Here is a 17313-nt window from a genome sequence, read left to right on the forward strand (position 1 = left end):
GACAGGGAGGTCCCGGGCAGCTCTCGCGGGGGGTGGGAGCCGGGGGGGATCTCAGGGCCGGCCACCAGTCCCCTGCTCTGGGGTCCAGCCCCCTCTCTGGCCTTCAGTTCTGTCCGCCATCACTCTATTCCCTAAATCTTCCCACAACTTTTGGACATGCCCATATGTGGAACTCTGTGCTGGCAACATCAGGCGGCGGGAGAGGCAGTCGATGCCCGGAAGAGGGGTGCCTGGCTGATTTCTAGAAACTTACTCCAAAGCCCCATGGACAAGCAGGGACGTTAAGGTCAGGAGCTGGGCAGTATAAAGCAGTGAACGCTTGGTTAGGGTGAGAAATAAAAAAGGAAAAAAGAACTTTGGAGGGGAAAAAGTCGTTGGCTTTTGTAGCCAATGAATGGACCAAATTTCTAAAGACAACAGGGTCTGTCCCCGTTGGGTCTCCATAGTGTATCTCTTCTTATACCCAGCTTAGAGAACACTGAAGCAGAGTTACTCACCAGCTTGAGAGAAGGGAGAACAGAGGGACCTTCCATCAGGAACCTCACTGGCTCAAAACATTTAAAGCTGGAAGCACTTAGGGGCATCTACAGCAAATCTGTCCTTACACTGATGGGAAACAGACCCAGGAAGGAGAAGGGCCTGGTTAAGGTCCCTGAATAGGCATGTGGTGTCTGGCAGAGTGAGGGCTCAACCTGCGTTCACCCCAAGTTATAAATCAAACTGGGTCTCCCCAGCAGAAGGACATCAGCCTATCCAGCCAGGGCCTGGGCAGTAGCCGAAAGAGTCAGGGTATCCAGCTGCGGCAGGTGGCCTGGAGTGGAATAAGCAAAGGGAGCAGAGACCCATTATCATCTCCAGATATCGGAAGGGCTTCCCCAGCAATGGGACTGTTTGAGATATGGGCCCAAGGTATTGAACTAGAATCCAAGGAGGAAGCCAGAAGTGAGGCAGTCCTTCTGGGCCTGTGGTTTTCAACTTTCTGGGCCTCAAAACACTCTCTTGAAGTGACAGCTTTTACAGAAGCCAGGTATCCAAACCAGACAAATGAAGAGCTACTCTGTTTGAAGCAGGAACTCTGCCCCTGAAAGCCCTTGGACCACCAAACTAGAAAACCAAGACCTCTGCCTGCCCAGTAGGACCACAAGGTCGTCTTATTCAAGTCCACAGACCCTGTCGGATAGCTGCCTCTATATTCTGTCCGGCAGGCACCTGTGATTTTTACTCTCTGTGCATGCCCACCGTCTGATGTGGGAGGCCCTCTTGGAAGAAGTGGGCACAGAGGTAAAGGGTTAACCAAGGAAGTCCAGTGGGTGGGCTGAGAGACAGTGTTTCGAGGCATGGAGCAAGCAAGCGAACGTTGACTCAGAGTTCAAAATTTCAAAAGCTGGTGAAGTCAGCGGAGATGGGTCATTTGTTTTGACCAAAGTGATTAAAGGAGAAAAATCCGTGAGTTGAGTGGGATGATGTCAGCCAGAGAAAATGGGATAGGGAGGGTGGGAGGCGAGCCAGGGAGTAAAGGGACTCCCATCCCCTGCAGAGTGGAGAGGCCCGATCGTGGGTGAGGCTGCCCGCTTCGTGTGAATGGCAGGCCCGGAGCAGGAGGGCTGCGGTAAGGCAGCAAGGGGTGAGGTGTGGGTGAAGCGTGTGATGCTGGGGAACGGGACTTTGGTTACTGTGTGAGTCGCCCAGAGACTTGGCAGGCCCAGTGGAGTGGAGAGGGAAGGGCAGGTGGCCGTGGGAAGCGGTCTTGGATAGTCGTATGAAGTATAGTTGGAACAGCCCGGGGCAAAGTGCTCCCCCACAGTCCTCCCCAACTTTCTCCCCTCCCGTCACCCTGTGAGGGCTTCATGCACCTCCTGTCAACACGCAGTCAAACCGGGTGCCGCTTCCACTCTGCCAGTTCTTAGACTAGTGGCCATGCTGACTCTCTAGACCGATGGCAGGAAGGGAAGGTTATCCACCACATGGGGTAAGGAAGACGCCAGGGTGCCGAGCATGGCCCCTGCGAGAGCCAGTGGGGGGCTGCAAGGCCCAGAAGACGTGGCACCAGAGGCAGGGACTCAGAAAAGCAAGAGGTGCCCAGACTTGGAGGTACTGGGTCCAGGCAGGTTGCTAAGAGCAGGAAGCAAGTCAGGGCTGCGGTTCACAGAGTTGGGCCAGCTCTGTAGCAAAGGATCAGCGTGTTCATGCAGAGCCCAGGGTGTTGACCCTCAGCTCCTTGAAGACCATCCACCTGCGGCCTCTGGTCAAGAATGGGCCTAAATGCCTAACCTGTGGCTGAGCCGTGGTGATCGGGATGTGAGGAGATCCAGGGAGAAGGAAGGCTAGGAGGAACGATCTCAAGAGTCCAGGGGCCTAGAAATTGACGCAAAGGAGGAAGAGGTGAACTTGAAAGGAAGGGAAGGTAGCCCAGACTGAATTATTCTGAGGTAGTGCTGCAGACCAGAGGAAGGGGCAGGACAGCTGAGTTTTCCTTCCAGATTCAGCGTGGCCCTCCCGGCTCTCCTCCTCTGAGTGGCTTCCGAAGGATCCTCCCAGCTGCATCTCCATCTCCCCCCGGGGTCACCTCCTCTCCTCGCTCAGTGGCTCTGATTGTGCGATTTCCAGGGTGACTGTCCTTCTGGGTCTCAGCTTCTCCCTAATTAGCCAAAAAAGTAGCATCAGGGTTTGGGGAACAATAGGATTGCCCCTAATATTCCTGTCGTTTCCCTTCAGATGCCCCAGTCTGGGTCCCAACACACTTGCAAGAGTGATATCAAGGCCATCCCTGTCCCGCCTGTCCTGGGGCTGATTCCAGCTCAGCTGATCAGAAAGCTCTGAGTTTGGTTTTATCATCAAAGAGTCCATTACCCGCCTCCATTCTTTTGTGCGAAATTATATTTAGTCCTGCCAAAGAGATTTCTGGATTGCTATAAATTTTCTTTGCTATCAGAACAAGATAAGGAATTGAAAAGGGGTCACATAGAGGGCAGACATCAAAGTGGACAAATAAAATTGTCTGCAATCACCTCTACCCTCTGAATTCCTCGGAGGAATGCTACCAATATTTAGAACTTTTACCAGTATTTCTAGGGCGCTAGGGTTTTCTTATAGAACCCCACTTCATAGCCAGCCAACATGGGCCTATATCTACATCACCTTCTGAAAAACAGGGCCGTGTTGGAAGTATATTTGAGTGCTGAGAAGATGCGAATCAGAAAAACTCATGAGGAAGAGCCTTAAAAATAAGTAAGTCAGTTAAAGCTCATGGTTAGGCCATGTTGGAACTCATGTACTCATGGTTTCTGTGGTTTCATTTCTGAGAAGTTTGCAAGGTTCGTGGCTTTTTGGAAGAAAGCACTTATGTAAGGAACGGAAGCAGAGTTTTGAGGGATTGACAAGGAAGTTAAAGGGGCCACAGCCTGGGTGAGAGCCATCCTATAGAAAATCTTGCTAGACTTTCCAGGAGGGCCAAGTTTCCTGGAAGCCTTTGGGATGTGCTCTGGCATTTGATTCAGAAACTTCTGTCCCACTGGGAGAAAACATGGGGACTGAGGAGAGGTGAAGATTGAAATCTCAGAATTTAAGGGAGTGAGAGTGATGAATGTATTTCTAAGAGCAGTCTAAGGGCTGGTTTCATGGGATGGGGTCCCACAGGGCAACTGCGGCTAAATTAAATTGTGGCTTCAGGGGAACCCCATGCCCCAGGGCTGGGTCCACGGAGCTTCCAAGCTCAAGAAGCAGTAGGACCAGGTGATGGGACGGGGTGGATGAGGGTGGGAAAAAGGGGAATGTGGGACCACAAGAGGCCTGGAGAGTACCTAGGCCAGCACTAGCAAAGAGGTGGCCTAAGAGCCAAGACTGACCTCCTCACCTCCAGCCACAGTCTTGGTAGACACAGATACAGCCTCAGAATCCTGCTCAACACAGTGTACCAGGGAGCCCCTACCAAAGAATTTAGGGGTAAACTGAACCTAATTTGCAATCTCTTATTTAACCTAGCTCTTCACGAGACAGACAGGAAGATGTAATTCAGAGCAATTAAGGGGTTTGTCACTCAGCCACAGTCTGGCTTGGATCTAGAAGCAGGAGGAGGAAAGAGAGAAGCATCAGGCTTGAAGTAGCCACCACCCTTTTCCATCACTCTCCTTTGCATGCACCTGTCTACCCTCTGTACCCCTGCCACCCCACAGGCTTCTTGTCACCCCTTTCTCTCATGGGCTCCAGTACCTGGCCAGGTGCTTCATCTGAGGGCTGAAGGGGCTGAGTCTGATAGCTGATTGTATTGCACTCTTCTTGGAAGAGAGATCAGATTTTACTTTGGTATATCTCCTGCGTATTTCTCCCTCTACTTCTGAATATACTGAAATTTCCTTGCCTCACCTGGGTTTCCAGTCCCTCATCTGTTTGGACCCTGGGTCAAGTGAACTGAACCCACCTGCAGAATTTGGGTAGATTCTTCCCTGTTTGGTCCAGCATCAACCACAGCAGGACATTGTACTAAAGTCAAACAAATTAGGAGGTGGTATATGAAAACATTCACATAGCTTTAGATAATAAACACTGATGGCTTATTCAAATTTGTTCTGTAATGGTTCCCATGACATGTAGTCATTTATAGAATGTGTCCATTGCCCTGCTCAGTGTCCACCTGTAGCATGGAACACTGGCTCTGAGTTATACTGGTCATACTGTAGCAGTAGTAATAAGGTGCATAAGGCTACTCTTCCTGTTTTCCTCCCACTTTGCACACGAAGACACAAGCTTGGGCACATAGGTGACTGGTCTAAGGGCACTTGGAAAATTAGCTGTAGCAGCAGACTAAGGACTGAGGTCCTCTGGTGCCCACACCATTCCCTCCAGAGAAAGGGCAGAAGCCCAGAAGGCTGGGTCTTGTCTGTTGACCCCCAGGCTTGCCTCCACACGTCCATCTGATCTCGTGCCCCATCTTGAGTTAATGGTGGCCCTGCTAATTTAGCATTCTTATTCACTGCTGTATTCCCAGTACTCAGAAAAGTGCCTAGGATATCATACTTACTCAAAAAATCTTTACTAAATGCACAAACAGTCTTCAGGGAATCCCTAGAAATCAAGGTAAGAGTTAGTCCCTCTGGTATCGACGACTCATAAGGTTCCATGGGACGTACCTTCCCTTTCATCATTCCTGGCCACCCCTTGAAGAGTTTGAAGCATGCAGGACCTGGGGCGAGGGGGGGAATCTTGGGGGGAAAAAAAGTTGGACAAGCAGGGATATAGAAAGAATGACCTTGGCAAGTTGGTTGACAGGCTCACAGGGTGTCCATGCAAGTCCTAGGAGAAGAAGCAGCCCCTTTGCGGAAGAGGCAGAGGCATTTGGGGGAAATGGCCATAATCGAACATAATGGTTCTCAACCCAGGACGATTTTGCCCCCTGGGGACATAGGGCAATATTTAGAGATATTTAGGGTTGTCACACGGCGGGAGCGGGGGAGGGTGCTGGGCTGCTGCTACTGACACCTTCTGAGTAGATACCAGGGGTGCTGCTGAACGTCCCACAATGCAAGGAACAGCCCCCTCGCAAAGATGGCACCAAATGTCAAGAGTGCTGGAGTTGAGGAAATCCAGTAACCATCACCAAGAACTGGGTTGACCAGATTATTCATCACTCACACTGGGCATTTGAGAGTGAAATGGGCATTATTAATACATATGCTGGCATGGGGGTCCTAACCTGGGCAGAAGTGGGCAAGCCAGGATGTGCTACCAAGAATCCCTGGGTGAGGGAAGAGTTCCATCCGGGCCTGTGGGACATGGTGGCTGCGGAAGAAACACAGCCAGTCAGATGGGGGCCTTCAAAATGGGAAGGCTTGACTTCTGGGTATAAGGAAGAAGTAAAGCCAGGGCAATCAGACAGGTCTCCAGAGCTGCCTCAGTGCCACTGAGGCAAGGGCATTATAAACAGAGGGGGGTGTCTGTTTTACTGAAAATGTGGGGTTTTCCCTCCCTCAGAAATGGGGTTACCAGTTGTCTAGTTCATGTTCACATGTAAACGCTAAGTATCTCCCAGCCCACATCTCCTTTCTAGGTCAGGGATCACCGGTAGGTTTTGTGTCCTTCACAGCTCTGATAGGAAGACCCTCTCTGGCCCCCTGGCAAACAGTACAACGATTGATTAGCAGTGTCTGCCTCGGATCCAGAAAAAGGGTGGTCAAAGGTAGTGGCCCAAAGGCCACACCTGTGCCATCCCTTGCTCCTGAGCCTCAGAACTGGGGCTGGGAGACCATGAGTCTGAGTCCAGTGGCCTCTGACCTATTACGGCTGCACCCACTGCTGTTCTCGATGCTGGAGGGATAATAAGGACCCAGAAGACATAGCCTCCAGCCTCCCTCCAACAGCATGAGCTTTTTGTGAGTGAATTAAGATTCACGCAAGTGAAATCATTGGATAATACAGGACTGCAATAGGCAGGTGCTCTCTGCACAGTGCAGCCTGCGCCCTGAACTCGGAGAAGGGAGGAGGGGGAAGCGGGTTTGGAGAGTGGCTTTAGAGAGAGCTGGCCTTGGCACGAGGAAAGACTTGCTGAGCCTCAGGGAAGCAAGACAGGAAGTGCCAGAGCCCACAGTAGCTGAGCTAATGATTCCTCGTTGTATTTTTCCAGGGAGAGAGATGGTGGGACCCACACTGCCCGGATACCCACCCCACATCCCCACCAGTGGACAGGGCAGCTATGCCTCTTCTGCCATCGCGGGCATGGTGGCAGGTAAGGAGGCAGGGGGCTGGGCAGGAGGGGAGTTCTACAAACAGGAGGTGTGGGCCAGAGGTGGAGAATGAGGGGACAGGAGGAAGGGTGTGTCCCATGCACAGACTTCCCAAAGGGCATGGCAGGACCCACCAAAGGGCACATGTTGTAAATGCCTCCAGGCAAGATGTTAGTTCTGGCTCCTTAACTTTCCCCTGCTCAACCTCCTTCTTCCCACGTGCTCCCAGACTCCCCATGATGAAATGGGCGGGGCGGAGACAGACCAGTGTTCAAATCCAAGCTCTGCCACTTCCTCCATTGACTCAGTGAGCCTTGACGGAGAGCCTTGATGGAGAGTGCTTTAGGGCGATGTGAGCTGAACACCAGCCTGGCCCTCGAACCATCCATGGTCTTCCAGGCATTTCCCTCTGGTGAATCTGTATGCCCTTTCTGCACAGTCTGAGTGTGAATGGTGTTGGTGATGATGATGATGATGATGATGTGATGATGGTTGACATATACCTTCCTTTACACCCCACCCCCACTCAACCCTGTATGGGTGGGATCCATGTTCTAGGGACTCCCAGGGTACTCCAGGAGACTTGTTGGGATTTCTCCACCATCATTCGGACCGTCCTGGATTCCTCTGTGCCAGTCCTTTGGGTTTCTTTATCTACCAGCATGATCATTGCTCAAAAGTGACCCGGGGTGTCAAGGTGTAGGCGAGGGAGGAAGACAAGGGGCGAGTTGCATTCCCTCTGTTAGGGAGTTATGGGAAGGACCCAAGGGTGGATAGGGCAGAATCAAGCCATTTCTACTGCCTCAAGAGGTCCTAGGACCTGGAGCTTCTGGAATGGGCTGTGAATCAGAGCATCTGTGACCCCCATGCCAGCCTCTGTGGCTCTGACCCCAGACCCTTAGCAGATACACCCAGGCCTGCTTCCCTCCCTCCCTGGCAGGGACTGTTCTTTGCCAGCCACCCACTCTGGGTGCCCAGTGCTGAGGCAGGTGGGCTGGGCTCTCCTGGGCCGAGGGCGGGGAGGGAGACTGGAGGGAAGGAAGGAGGCTCCGAGCTCCCTGGGAACCTGCTGAGCTGGCACTTGTTGCCGGCCTGGTTACCGTGGCGATGTGCTTAATGCAGCGTTGAAAATACAGAATACTGACTCCTCTCTCCCTCCTGGCCCTGGACTCCCTCCCTCCCTCCCTTCCTCTTCTGGAGCGTGAAATGAGATTGGTCAAGATAAAAAAGGAAAAGATTCGGTTATTTTTTTAAGAGTGTGGATAATGGGGCCTCTCAATCAAAATCCCAGGCTCCAGTCGGCTCCCCCATCCCCCTTCCAACCTCTCCACCTTCCAGGCCGCCTGCTTAGAGGAGGAGGAGGGCACAGAAAGCACAGGGCTTTTCTCTTAATTATGAATCATTCCCCAGGGCCAGGCCCAGGGCAAGGGGGTCCAGGAGCCTGGAGTCTGACCTGGGAGGTAGCTGGAAGGTTTGGGCCTCTCATCAAAGGCCCCAGGTGTTTCAAGAAAGATCTCATCCTGAGTGAGTGTGGTGGGAAAAAAGAAAAAAGAAAAAAAAAAAACGTACAATACAGTTGATGAACTACCATTGAATTGCAAAAGGATGGGCCTTGCCTTGCATGGGGCTCCCCAATCAGTTGTGTGTAAATAAGTTTCCAGAAAATGGAATACTATTTAATGCATCATCTGGGTCCTAGGAATGCCACGGTACAAATGAAGTCTTTTTTTTTTTTTTAATTTATTTCATCGAGAGGGAAAGAGTACAAGCAAGGGGAGCAGTAGAGGGAGAGGGAGAAGCAGGCTCCCTGCTGAGCAGGGAGCCCGATGTGGGGCTCGGATCAAAGAACCCTGGAATCATGACCTGAGCAGAAGGCAGACGCTCAATTGACTGAGCCACCCAGGCGCCCTGTGCAAATGAATTCTTAAGGAAGGTTGTGGGTTTTTTTCCCCATAAAATATTATTTGTCCATCTCTTACCTGTAGCCACAATCTTCCAGTGGGCTGAATGGTGATGCTTTCCATTAAAATTAATAAACCTTCACTGATCCTCCTCCTCTCTCTCTCTCTCTCTCTCCCTGCCTCTCTGCCTACTTGTGATCTCTGTCTGTCAAATAAATAAATAAAATCTTACAAAAAATAAAAAATAAAAAAATAAAAAATAAACCTTCACTGAGCATCTACTGTGTGCTAGGTGCAGAACATGTGCTTAATGCAAGGCATGCCAGTGACATTCTTTAATCACCTGTGGAAGGAAGGTGAAGATCATTTACTATGCACTTCCGTGTGCCTGGTCATTCATAGATACAACTTTCTTGCTTAATCCTCACCATAGGATGAGGAGGCTGGTATAATTCTAGTTTAATATAGATAAGGAAACAAGTTTAGTGTGCTCAGGGTCTCCATGAACTGCACTACATGGTTGAGTTGTTCAAACACAGGTCTTCTGATTACAAATCTAGGGCTTTTCCTACTATATGGCACTGCCTCTTACAATACCAGAAATAACAACACATATTCTAAGAAAGCAACACAAGAACAGGACCAGGACAGACTTCTCTTATCCACTCATCTTCTGCTTTGCCTTCTCATGGTTGTTGTTGTTCCTGCCCCATTAACAGAGTTGATGACCCTCACACCAGCTCTAGAGCGGACCGGCAACTCCAGACAGATGGATCCATTCATCCATCCACTCAGCTTTCCACCGTGTGTCTTTGTACACATTTTCCACCTATCTGTGCTTCTTCTTACCCATTCATCCCTCCTTCCATCCTCCATCTTTCCATTCATCTTTCCTTCCATCCATTGTTCCTTCTATGCACTCATCTATCCAACCTTTCTTACATCCATCCTTTCAGTGAGCCATCTATCCTTCTATCCACCCACCCATCCATCCATCCATCCATATATCCATCCATCCATCCATCCATCCATATATCCATCCATCCATCCATCCATATATCCATCCATCCATCCATCCATCCATCCGTATATCCTTCCATCCATCCATCCATCCATCCATCCATCCATATATCCATCCATCCATATATCCATCCATCCATATATCCTTCCACCCATCCATCCATCCATATATCCTTCCATCCATCCATCCATCCATATATCCTTCCACCCATCCATCCATCCATATATCCTTCCATCCATCCATCCATCCATATATCCTTCCATCCATCCATCCATATATCCTTCCATCCATCCATCCATCCATATATCCTTCCATCCATCCATCCATATATCCATCCATCCATCCATCCATATATCCATCCATCCATCCATCCATCCGTATATCCATCCATCCATATATCCATCCATCCATATATTCTTCCACCCATCCATCCATCCATATATCCTTCCATCCATCCATCCATCCATATATCCTTCCATCCATCCATCCATCCATATATCCATCCATCCATCCATCCATCCATATATCCTTCCATCCATCCATCCATCCATATATCCATCCATCCATCATCCATCCATGCATTCATATATCCTTCCACCCATCCATCCATCCATATATCCTTCCATCCATCCATCCATCCATCCATATATCCTTCCACTATCCATCCATCCATATATCCATCCATCCATCCATCCATATATCCATCCATCCATCCATATATCCTTCCACTATCCATTCATCCATCCATATATCCTTCCATCCATCCATCCCTTCATCTATCCATCTTCCTGCCATCCATCCTCCATTACCCAGCCTTTCAACCATTCTTGCATCCTTCCATTCATTCACCACCTTTTCACCTAACAAATGCCGGTTGAATGTCTATGGCATAGGATGCTGGGGGGGTTATAGCAGTGAACAAGGCAGGACCCTCTATTCATGGAGCTTAGGACCTAATAGTGGAGGGAAAAGTACAGTAAACAAGTCAATGAATGAATAAAGAAGATAATTTCAGATAGTGATAAGTGCCGTGAAGATAATAAAGTAGAATGATGTCACAAAGAGCCACAGGGAGAGGAGATAACTACTTTAGATTGGGTGAACAGGGGAGACCTCTCTGAGAAGGTGTTCAAAGTGGTCAGCCAAGTGATGAACTGGAGCAGGCCATCCCCAGCCCAAAAGAACAGCAAGTGCAAAGGCCCCGAGGCAAGAACCAGTTTAGCATGATCACACATGGAAAGGGGGTGAGTATATCTAAAAACAGCAAGTGAATGGGGAAAGCATTACAAAAGGAAGGGATTTGGGGAGTGGCTGGGTCAAATTTTAAGACTACTTGGGCTGCTAGGAAAACAGAGAGTAGCTAGTCAAAAGCAGAAACACAGAGACCAGTTAGGGGAGGGACAATTGCAATAGTTCACTCAAGACATGACCATAGGCACCTGGGTGGCTCAGTAGATTAAGCATCTGCCTTCAGTTCAGGTCATGATCCCAGGGTCCAGGGATCAAGTCCCGCATGGGGCACCCTGCTCAGCAGGGAGTGGCTTCTGCCTCTCTCTCTGCCCTTGTTCGTGCTTTCTCTCTCTTTCTCTCAAATAAATAAATAAAATCGTAAAAAAAAAAAAAAAAAGACAGATGGGGCTTGGGCTGGGGAGGTAGCAATGAAGGAGGAGAAAAGAGACACTGAGGCTATGTTAGTGGTACAGCCAACAATACTTACTGGTGATTTGGCTGTAGGGGTTCCAAAACAGAGGCTACAAGGATGACTCCTAGGCTTGGGAAAATGCATGACTGGTGGTGGTGGCAAGTAAAAATGTGGGGGACCAAGAGAGAAGGAGGTAGAGCATGTGGCACGTGGAAATTAAGAGTTCTATAGGCCCCAAGAGGATTGAGACACCTCCAAATACCCAGTTTAATAAGGCAGTAGCACTGATATATGTCTCAAGTCAGGAAAGAATTCTGGCTAGGGCATAAATTTCAGCCATCGTACTGAGTTGTTATTTAATGCCAAGGGATTAGACAAGATCACTAGAAAGAGAATGTGGATGGAAAATCACAGAAGGCTCACAAACCAGGCCTTCAGCATTTAGAGCTCAAGGAGAGAAGAAACCAGCAAAGAGAGTGAGTTGGGGAGGACAGTGGATCCGGCAGCAGAGGCATCACAAAACCCAAAGGCGTTAGAAGGAGCGATGACCTGAATCACGGTCAGCTAGGAGGTCGGGGGAGGGGATTGAGAGGGGATAGGGGAGTGACCATTGCAATGATTGGCGTGGAAGTTGTGGGATTTCAGGGATCAGCACTCCTGTCGGGAATAAGAGGTAAGGGCAGAAACCAGGAAGGAAGCACAGAAAGGGGCTGGTAGCCAGAGTTGGGGCAGAAAAAAACAATGCAGAAGATGGCAGAGCCTGTTTGCTGGGTGGAGGAAGTGATAATTAGGAAGGAGAGATTGACAGAGCAGAAAAGAAGGGACAGATTGTAGGGCCAAGACCTTGGAAGGGTGAGTGGGGTGGGATGCAGAGCAAAGGGGACAGGGGATAGCCCTGAGGTAGAGCGAGGCCTTTCGTGGGTGTAGGGGCGTCTCATCCATGTGGCTTGGGCAGGTGGATGGATCTGGTGGTGGGGAGAAGCTGCTCCCAGGCGTGTACCCCCTCCTGAGCCCCCAGCCCTACACCAGCTTCCGTGTAACCGAAGCACATAGGTACTTGGTGAACATGTGTTCAGTAAGTAAGTGTGTGAGTGAGTGAAATGCATGGGTAAGTGACAAAATGAGAGAGGAAGCAATGTGTATTTTCCACCAATGTCTTCCTCGTGCTTCCGAGCCAGCAGTGTTTGGCACCGGGTGGAAGAAAAGGCACGGGGCCCCTGGCTTCCCACTAGGGTGCTCTGATACCAGGCTGTTCTGGGGTCCACCAGCAATAAATGGGGAACAGTTAGCATTGTGGGACACAAGGAAGACCCCTGGAGTAGGAGCGAGGGGCCAGGATTCTAGTGCAGGCTCTAACTGAACACGGGACCTGGGGTAAATGTCTCTCCCTCTCTGGGGAGCGGTTTCTTCATTCGTGATCCTCTGTTGAGCTTTATTCTAGCACCTGCTTAATGGGAAAATAATCAAAGTTAGCATGTTTTGAGAGCTTTTTATATAGCAAGTGTGGGGCTCACCATTTAATGGATATTATCTAATTTAATCGTCCCTAAACCCCATGAGACAGGGACAATAATTCACCCCATGTTACAGATGAGGAAATCAAGGCTCCGAGAGGAGACGTGACTGGCCAGGGTACGCAGCTGAGGAGTGGAGAGCAGAGGTTTGACTCCAGGCAGGCCAGCTGTGGATCTGGTGGTGGGGAGCTGGAGCTGAAAAGCTTGCACTTTCAAGCTTCCCTTCCAAAGTCTGTGAAAGAGACGGGAAGCCACAGAAGGTCCTCAGATCCCAACAGCAGATGAGGTTTTGAAAGGCCGTGGGGACTGACAGGGGATGGCGGGGTTGGCAGGCATCTGGTTTTGCCTCGGCTCAGAAGCACGTAAAGGGATTATCTGGAATTCAGAGTTAGAGCCCTAAGGTCAAGTTCTGCTCTGCTATTTGCCGCCAACGTGGGATTTGAGGCAAACTGCTTAATCCGGGGGCACTCCCAACATCTTCCCCTATAAATTGGCGGTATTAATGGGGGCTTCAGAGCTAGCTGGTGAGGGTAAAGGGGATGAGTGAGTGGGAAAGCATTTTGCAATCTTTAAGCTCCCTGGGGAGTATGGATGGTATTGGAGAGGGCTGCTTGGGTCTGTTGCTGTCGTCTAAGGGAATCCTTCTGCGATTTCTCTGGTCAGTCACTCCTTTGGTGAAGCCAAGAATCCACTCGCAGAAGGAGGTGATCTGATGAACTTTGTTTCAATTCATGCACTGAGTTTGCTTCAAGGGGCAGACTTGGAATGCGACAGGGACGTCCTCGGAGCAAGTCCCAGGACAGATTTCCCTACAGGGCGTTCCCTCCCTCTGCTCTTTCCTCTAATCCTCACTCAGGACCCCCTCCCCTCCCCGCCACCTCACCCCCGCCCCTAACAAACTCAGACCTAGGGAGGCTGACAAGTGTACGACCTGAGGATTCTTTCTGTGGCTGTTTCTGGCCCCTCTCACTCCCTTCGGCCCCTCCTGGAATGGCCTTCTGCCAGAGGTCCACGCAGCAGAAAAAGCGGCGACAACCTGGGCCCTAGAGTCCCAGCGCAGCTTCCATACACCACTAAGCCCTTCAGCCGCGTGTGCTTCTGCAGGTCTCCAAGCCTCAGCTTTTTTACCTGAAAAATGGGCCTTAAAATATCACCTCCCTCCTGGGGTAGCCGGGAGGACTGAGCTTGTCAGGGCAGTGCCTCTGGTACCTGGCAATAAAGGGCTCTGTCCAAAGTGATGCAGACGAGGGGCCCCCAGAGGTGGGTCGTCTGAGCCCACCTTGTCCTGCCCCGGCTCCCCCTGTGTCCCAGGGCTCACCCAGTGGCAGCCCTGCAGACCCTTCTCCCCACCCCCAAGCCTACGGTGGTGTGTCCACCTCACAGGCCTCTCACCTGTGTGCCTCCAACAGGAAGCGAATACTCTGGCAATGCCTACAGCCACACCCCGTACTCCTCCTACGGCGAGGCCTGGCGCTTCCCCAACTCCAGCTTGCTGAGTAAGTCCACTGGGGGCCACCCAGGCCCTCTGCTGCATGGGGTAGGGTGGGGGTACAAGGCTGGGCTGGGCCAAAAATCCGTCTGAAAAGCAGCGGAGGCCCAGAGGAGATGGAGGGTCTGGGGAGACAGGTGCTCTTGGCAGACCAAGCAGGTGGAGGGAAGCCAGAGCCCCGGGTTGTCTGGAGGGAAAGCACAGAAGCGGGAGGCTTTCTTCTCCCTGTCATGCTCCCTCCTGCCGCCTGAGGCCATGTGTCGGGTGTAAGATTCGTATCTCAGGCCTTGGGAGGGCAGGGGTGGACTCAAGAAAAGTCTCAGAGTGGACTTCCCGTCTTCAGGGGCTCAGAGTGCAGCCGCGTCCAGCCGCGGTGACTCTGAGACACGGGCGCCCAGCAGGATGCCAGCTGCCCTCTGGCCCCTGGGAGCGCGCTGTTGGCAAACGGAGGCCATCCTGCTGTACACATAAACCATCTCAGTGTCGCACCGGGGGCTCATGACTCCAGACCAAAACCCTCACACGGGATCCTTTGTTCACATTCCCAGTATTTGGCTTGAGATGCAGATGCCCCCTTCCGTGGAAGGTCCAGAGAGTGAGCCGTGGGTTCCCCTTCACCCATCTCTTGACCCGGGGCCATGGGCTAGATACAGAAGCTTTTTAGGAAACCAGGCCCCATAAATGGAAACTCAAGGGATTCTGCTAGAGTCTCCCCGAGCGATGACCTTGAGGGTCTCAGAGCAAACCTGAGCCCAGGAAAAGCGATGAGGCCAGTGTGGCCCACCCCATGGGCACTGTCATAGGCCTGGCAGGACCATCCATCTCCAAGTCTCCCTCTCCTGCCGTGACCCCCTGGCATTCCAGAAGCGACCAGAAGGATGGCTCACCTGGGCTCTGTTTGCCAGATGGGTTCAACTCTAAGCCACCTTTCTGTTCGATTTTACCAGAAAGGATGAGGCTGCTGAGCTGGGCCAGGGGGCAGGGCACCTCCCTGCCAACCCCACCTGGGCTGCCTATCCTGCAGGTGGACAGTCTCCCCAGGGAGGCCCTCAAAGGCACATTTCCCCTGGGCACTCGGGATTCTAGTCCTTCTGGGCCCTAAGAGGAAGATTCTCTGACCTCTCACTGTTTGGGCAAGGGTTGGGACGGCCTCAGGAATCCCCCAGTGTGCTTGGTTCTTCGGGGTTCCAGATGTAACTGCTGCCAATTGCCCTTTCCCTGAGACGAGGGTGTTGAAGGTCAAGGCGATCCTGGGAGGAGGGGCAAGAAGCCACGGTTCTCATTCTGGCCAGAAACCCGAAGGTGAGGCCGGAGAAGGAGGAAATAGGGCCGGAGAGGAGTTAATCTTTGATGATCAGATAGGCCTAAGGAGTAGATGATTAACTTGTGTTGTCTTCAAGGTTAGCAGATGCAGGAGAGGCTGTGTGGTGCAATTTCCACTCTGACCAGTGGTGTGGTTGTTGTTTTTTTTGTTTTTTTTTTTTTAACATGTCCAGGTTCCCCGTATTATTACAGTTCCACATCAAGGCCAAGTGCGCCACCCACCACCGCCACGGCCTTTGACCATCTGTAGTTGCTATGGGGACAGTGGGAGCAACTGAGCACCAGGAGGACTTGGCCTGGGACAGGCCTCAGAGAGTCACACAAAGGAATCTTTATTTATTACATGAAAAATAACCGCAAGTCCAGCACTGTGGCGCACTCCCTGTGTGGTTGTTTTAATGAACCATGAAAGACAGGATAACTTTGGAGAAGGCCAAACTGTCCTCTAAGACTCCATAAGGAGGGGCAGGAGTCCCAGGGAAAGAGAGAACGGTTCTGTTCCAAAAGAGAACGGAACGGAAAAAATGTGGAGAGAAGAAGGAACAGTCGAGGAGCTCGAGAGGGATGGCGCAGGGGCCCACGATGGGCTTAGGACCCCACGATGGGCTTAGGACCCCACGGGGGCCCCCTGGCTCCTCCATCGACAGGCTCTCGGAGGTGCGGCCCACACCCCGCAGCCAGGCGCCAATGCTCCCGTCACGGCCCCTCGGAGAGCCGCCTCCCGCCTGCCCCACAGCTGAGGCTCCGGCTGTCCACCTTCTCCGCTCAGCTTGCTTGGCATTTCTGCACCTCCCTCCTGGCCAGGGCTGAGGGCTGGGTCAAAGCCGGAAGCTCCTCCTGATGGTCACCGGGACCTTCCTGTCGCCTGCTGCTGAGAACCTGTGAGCACGCCCCAGTTCTCCGGTGGATCACCCCCTCGCAGCCAGATCAGCCCACTCCAGCTGGAGACAACCATTCCCAAAGGCACCCTACCCCCAACCCTGGCTCCTGGGGAGTAACCTGCAGCCCTGGGGTAGAGCGAGGCCCAATTGCTGGGGGCCCGCTTCCCTTCCCCGACAGCCCCTGCCCCGCCAGGTGTGCCCCCTGCAGCCCCAGCCCACAGCAACTCAAGAGTCCCTGTGGCGACCCCCCCAAGCCAGCATGGAGGTGCCCTCTCCGGCCCCCCTGCCCCACAACCCTTGCCCCCGCCAAAGCCTGACTGTAAATACTATAAATGAAGCTCTGTTTGGGTCAAGCTTCCCTCATTCCACCCCCAGACTTTGGCCTCTCAGTGAATTGTCTCCCTGCCATGTTGGGCTTCTCTCCTTGATGCTTCTTTTCTTTTTCTTTTTTCTTTTTTCTTTTTTTTTTTTTTTTAAGACAACCCATCATTACCACATAACTCAATAAACCATTACTCTTCGTCTCAGGCTTTGGGGTTGGCTGGGGAAGGAAGCAGCCTGGGTCTGGGCTTTCTCCAGAGAACTTCAGAGCCCCCATGGACCACGAGCTCACTGTGGGGTGGGGGGCGGGGAGTTGAAGGACCGTGGGCTGCCCAGAAGCCCTGACTTCGCATTCCCCCTCTCCCTCTGTTGCTAGACGTTGAACTCCGGGCAGTCACATCTCCTCAACTTTGATTTCCCCTGTGAGTGAACACCAGGACAAAATGAGCACATGGCACGGTGCCCGGGGCCAGTCGTAGACTTCCCACAAGTAGTCGCTCTCGTT

The 17313-nt window shown here is 51.7% G+C and overlaps 1 protein-coding gene across 11 annotated transcripts in view; it reads left to right on the forward strand.

Annotated features, from left to right (window-relative positions):
• The window catches only part of PAX8 (paired box 8), a 57581-nt gene extending 40621 nt beyond the window's left edge, over window positions 1-16960 (forward strand). For all 11 annotated transcript variants that reach the window (XM_032352719.1, XM_032352726.1, XM_032352728.1 and 8 more), the window contains 3 exons: window positions 6617-6718; window positions 14204-14290; window positions 15780-16960. In XM_032352719.1, coding sequence (XP_032208610.1) covers window positions 6617-6718; window positions 14204-14290; window positions 15780-15856 — 266 coding nt within the window. In that variant the 3' untranslated portion in view covers window positions 15857-16960. The remainder of the gene's footprint in view (window positions 1-6616; window positions 6719-14203; window positions 14291-15779) is intronic.
• Window positions 16961-17313: the final 353 nt, after the last annotated feature.

The sequence above is a fragment of the Mustela erminea genome, chromosome 7 (genome assembly GCF_009829155.1).
Source record: "Mustela erminea isolate mMusErm1 chromosome 7, mMusErm1.Pri, whole genome shotgun sequence".
NCBI lineage: Eukaryota > Metazoa > Chordata > Mammalia > Carnivora > Mustelidae > Mustela > Mustela erminea.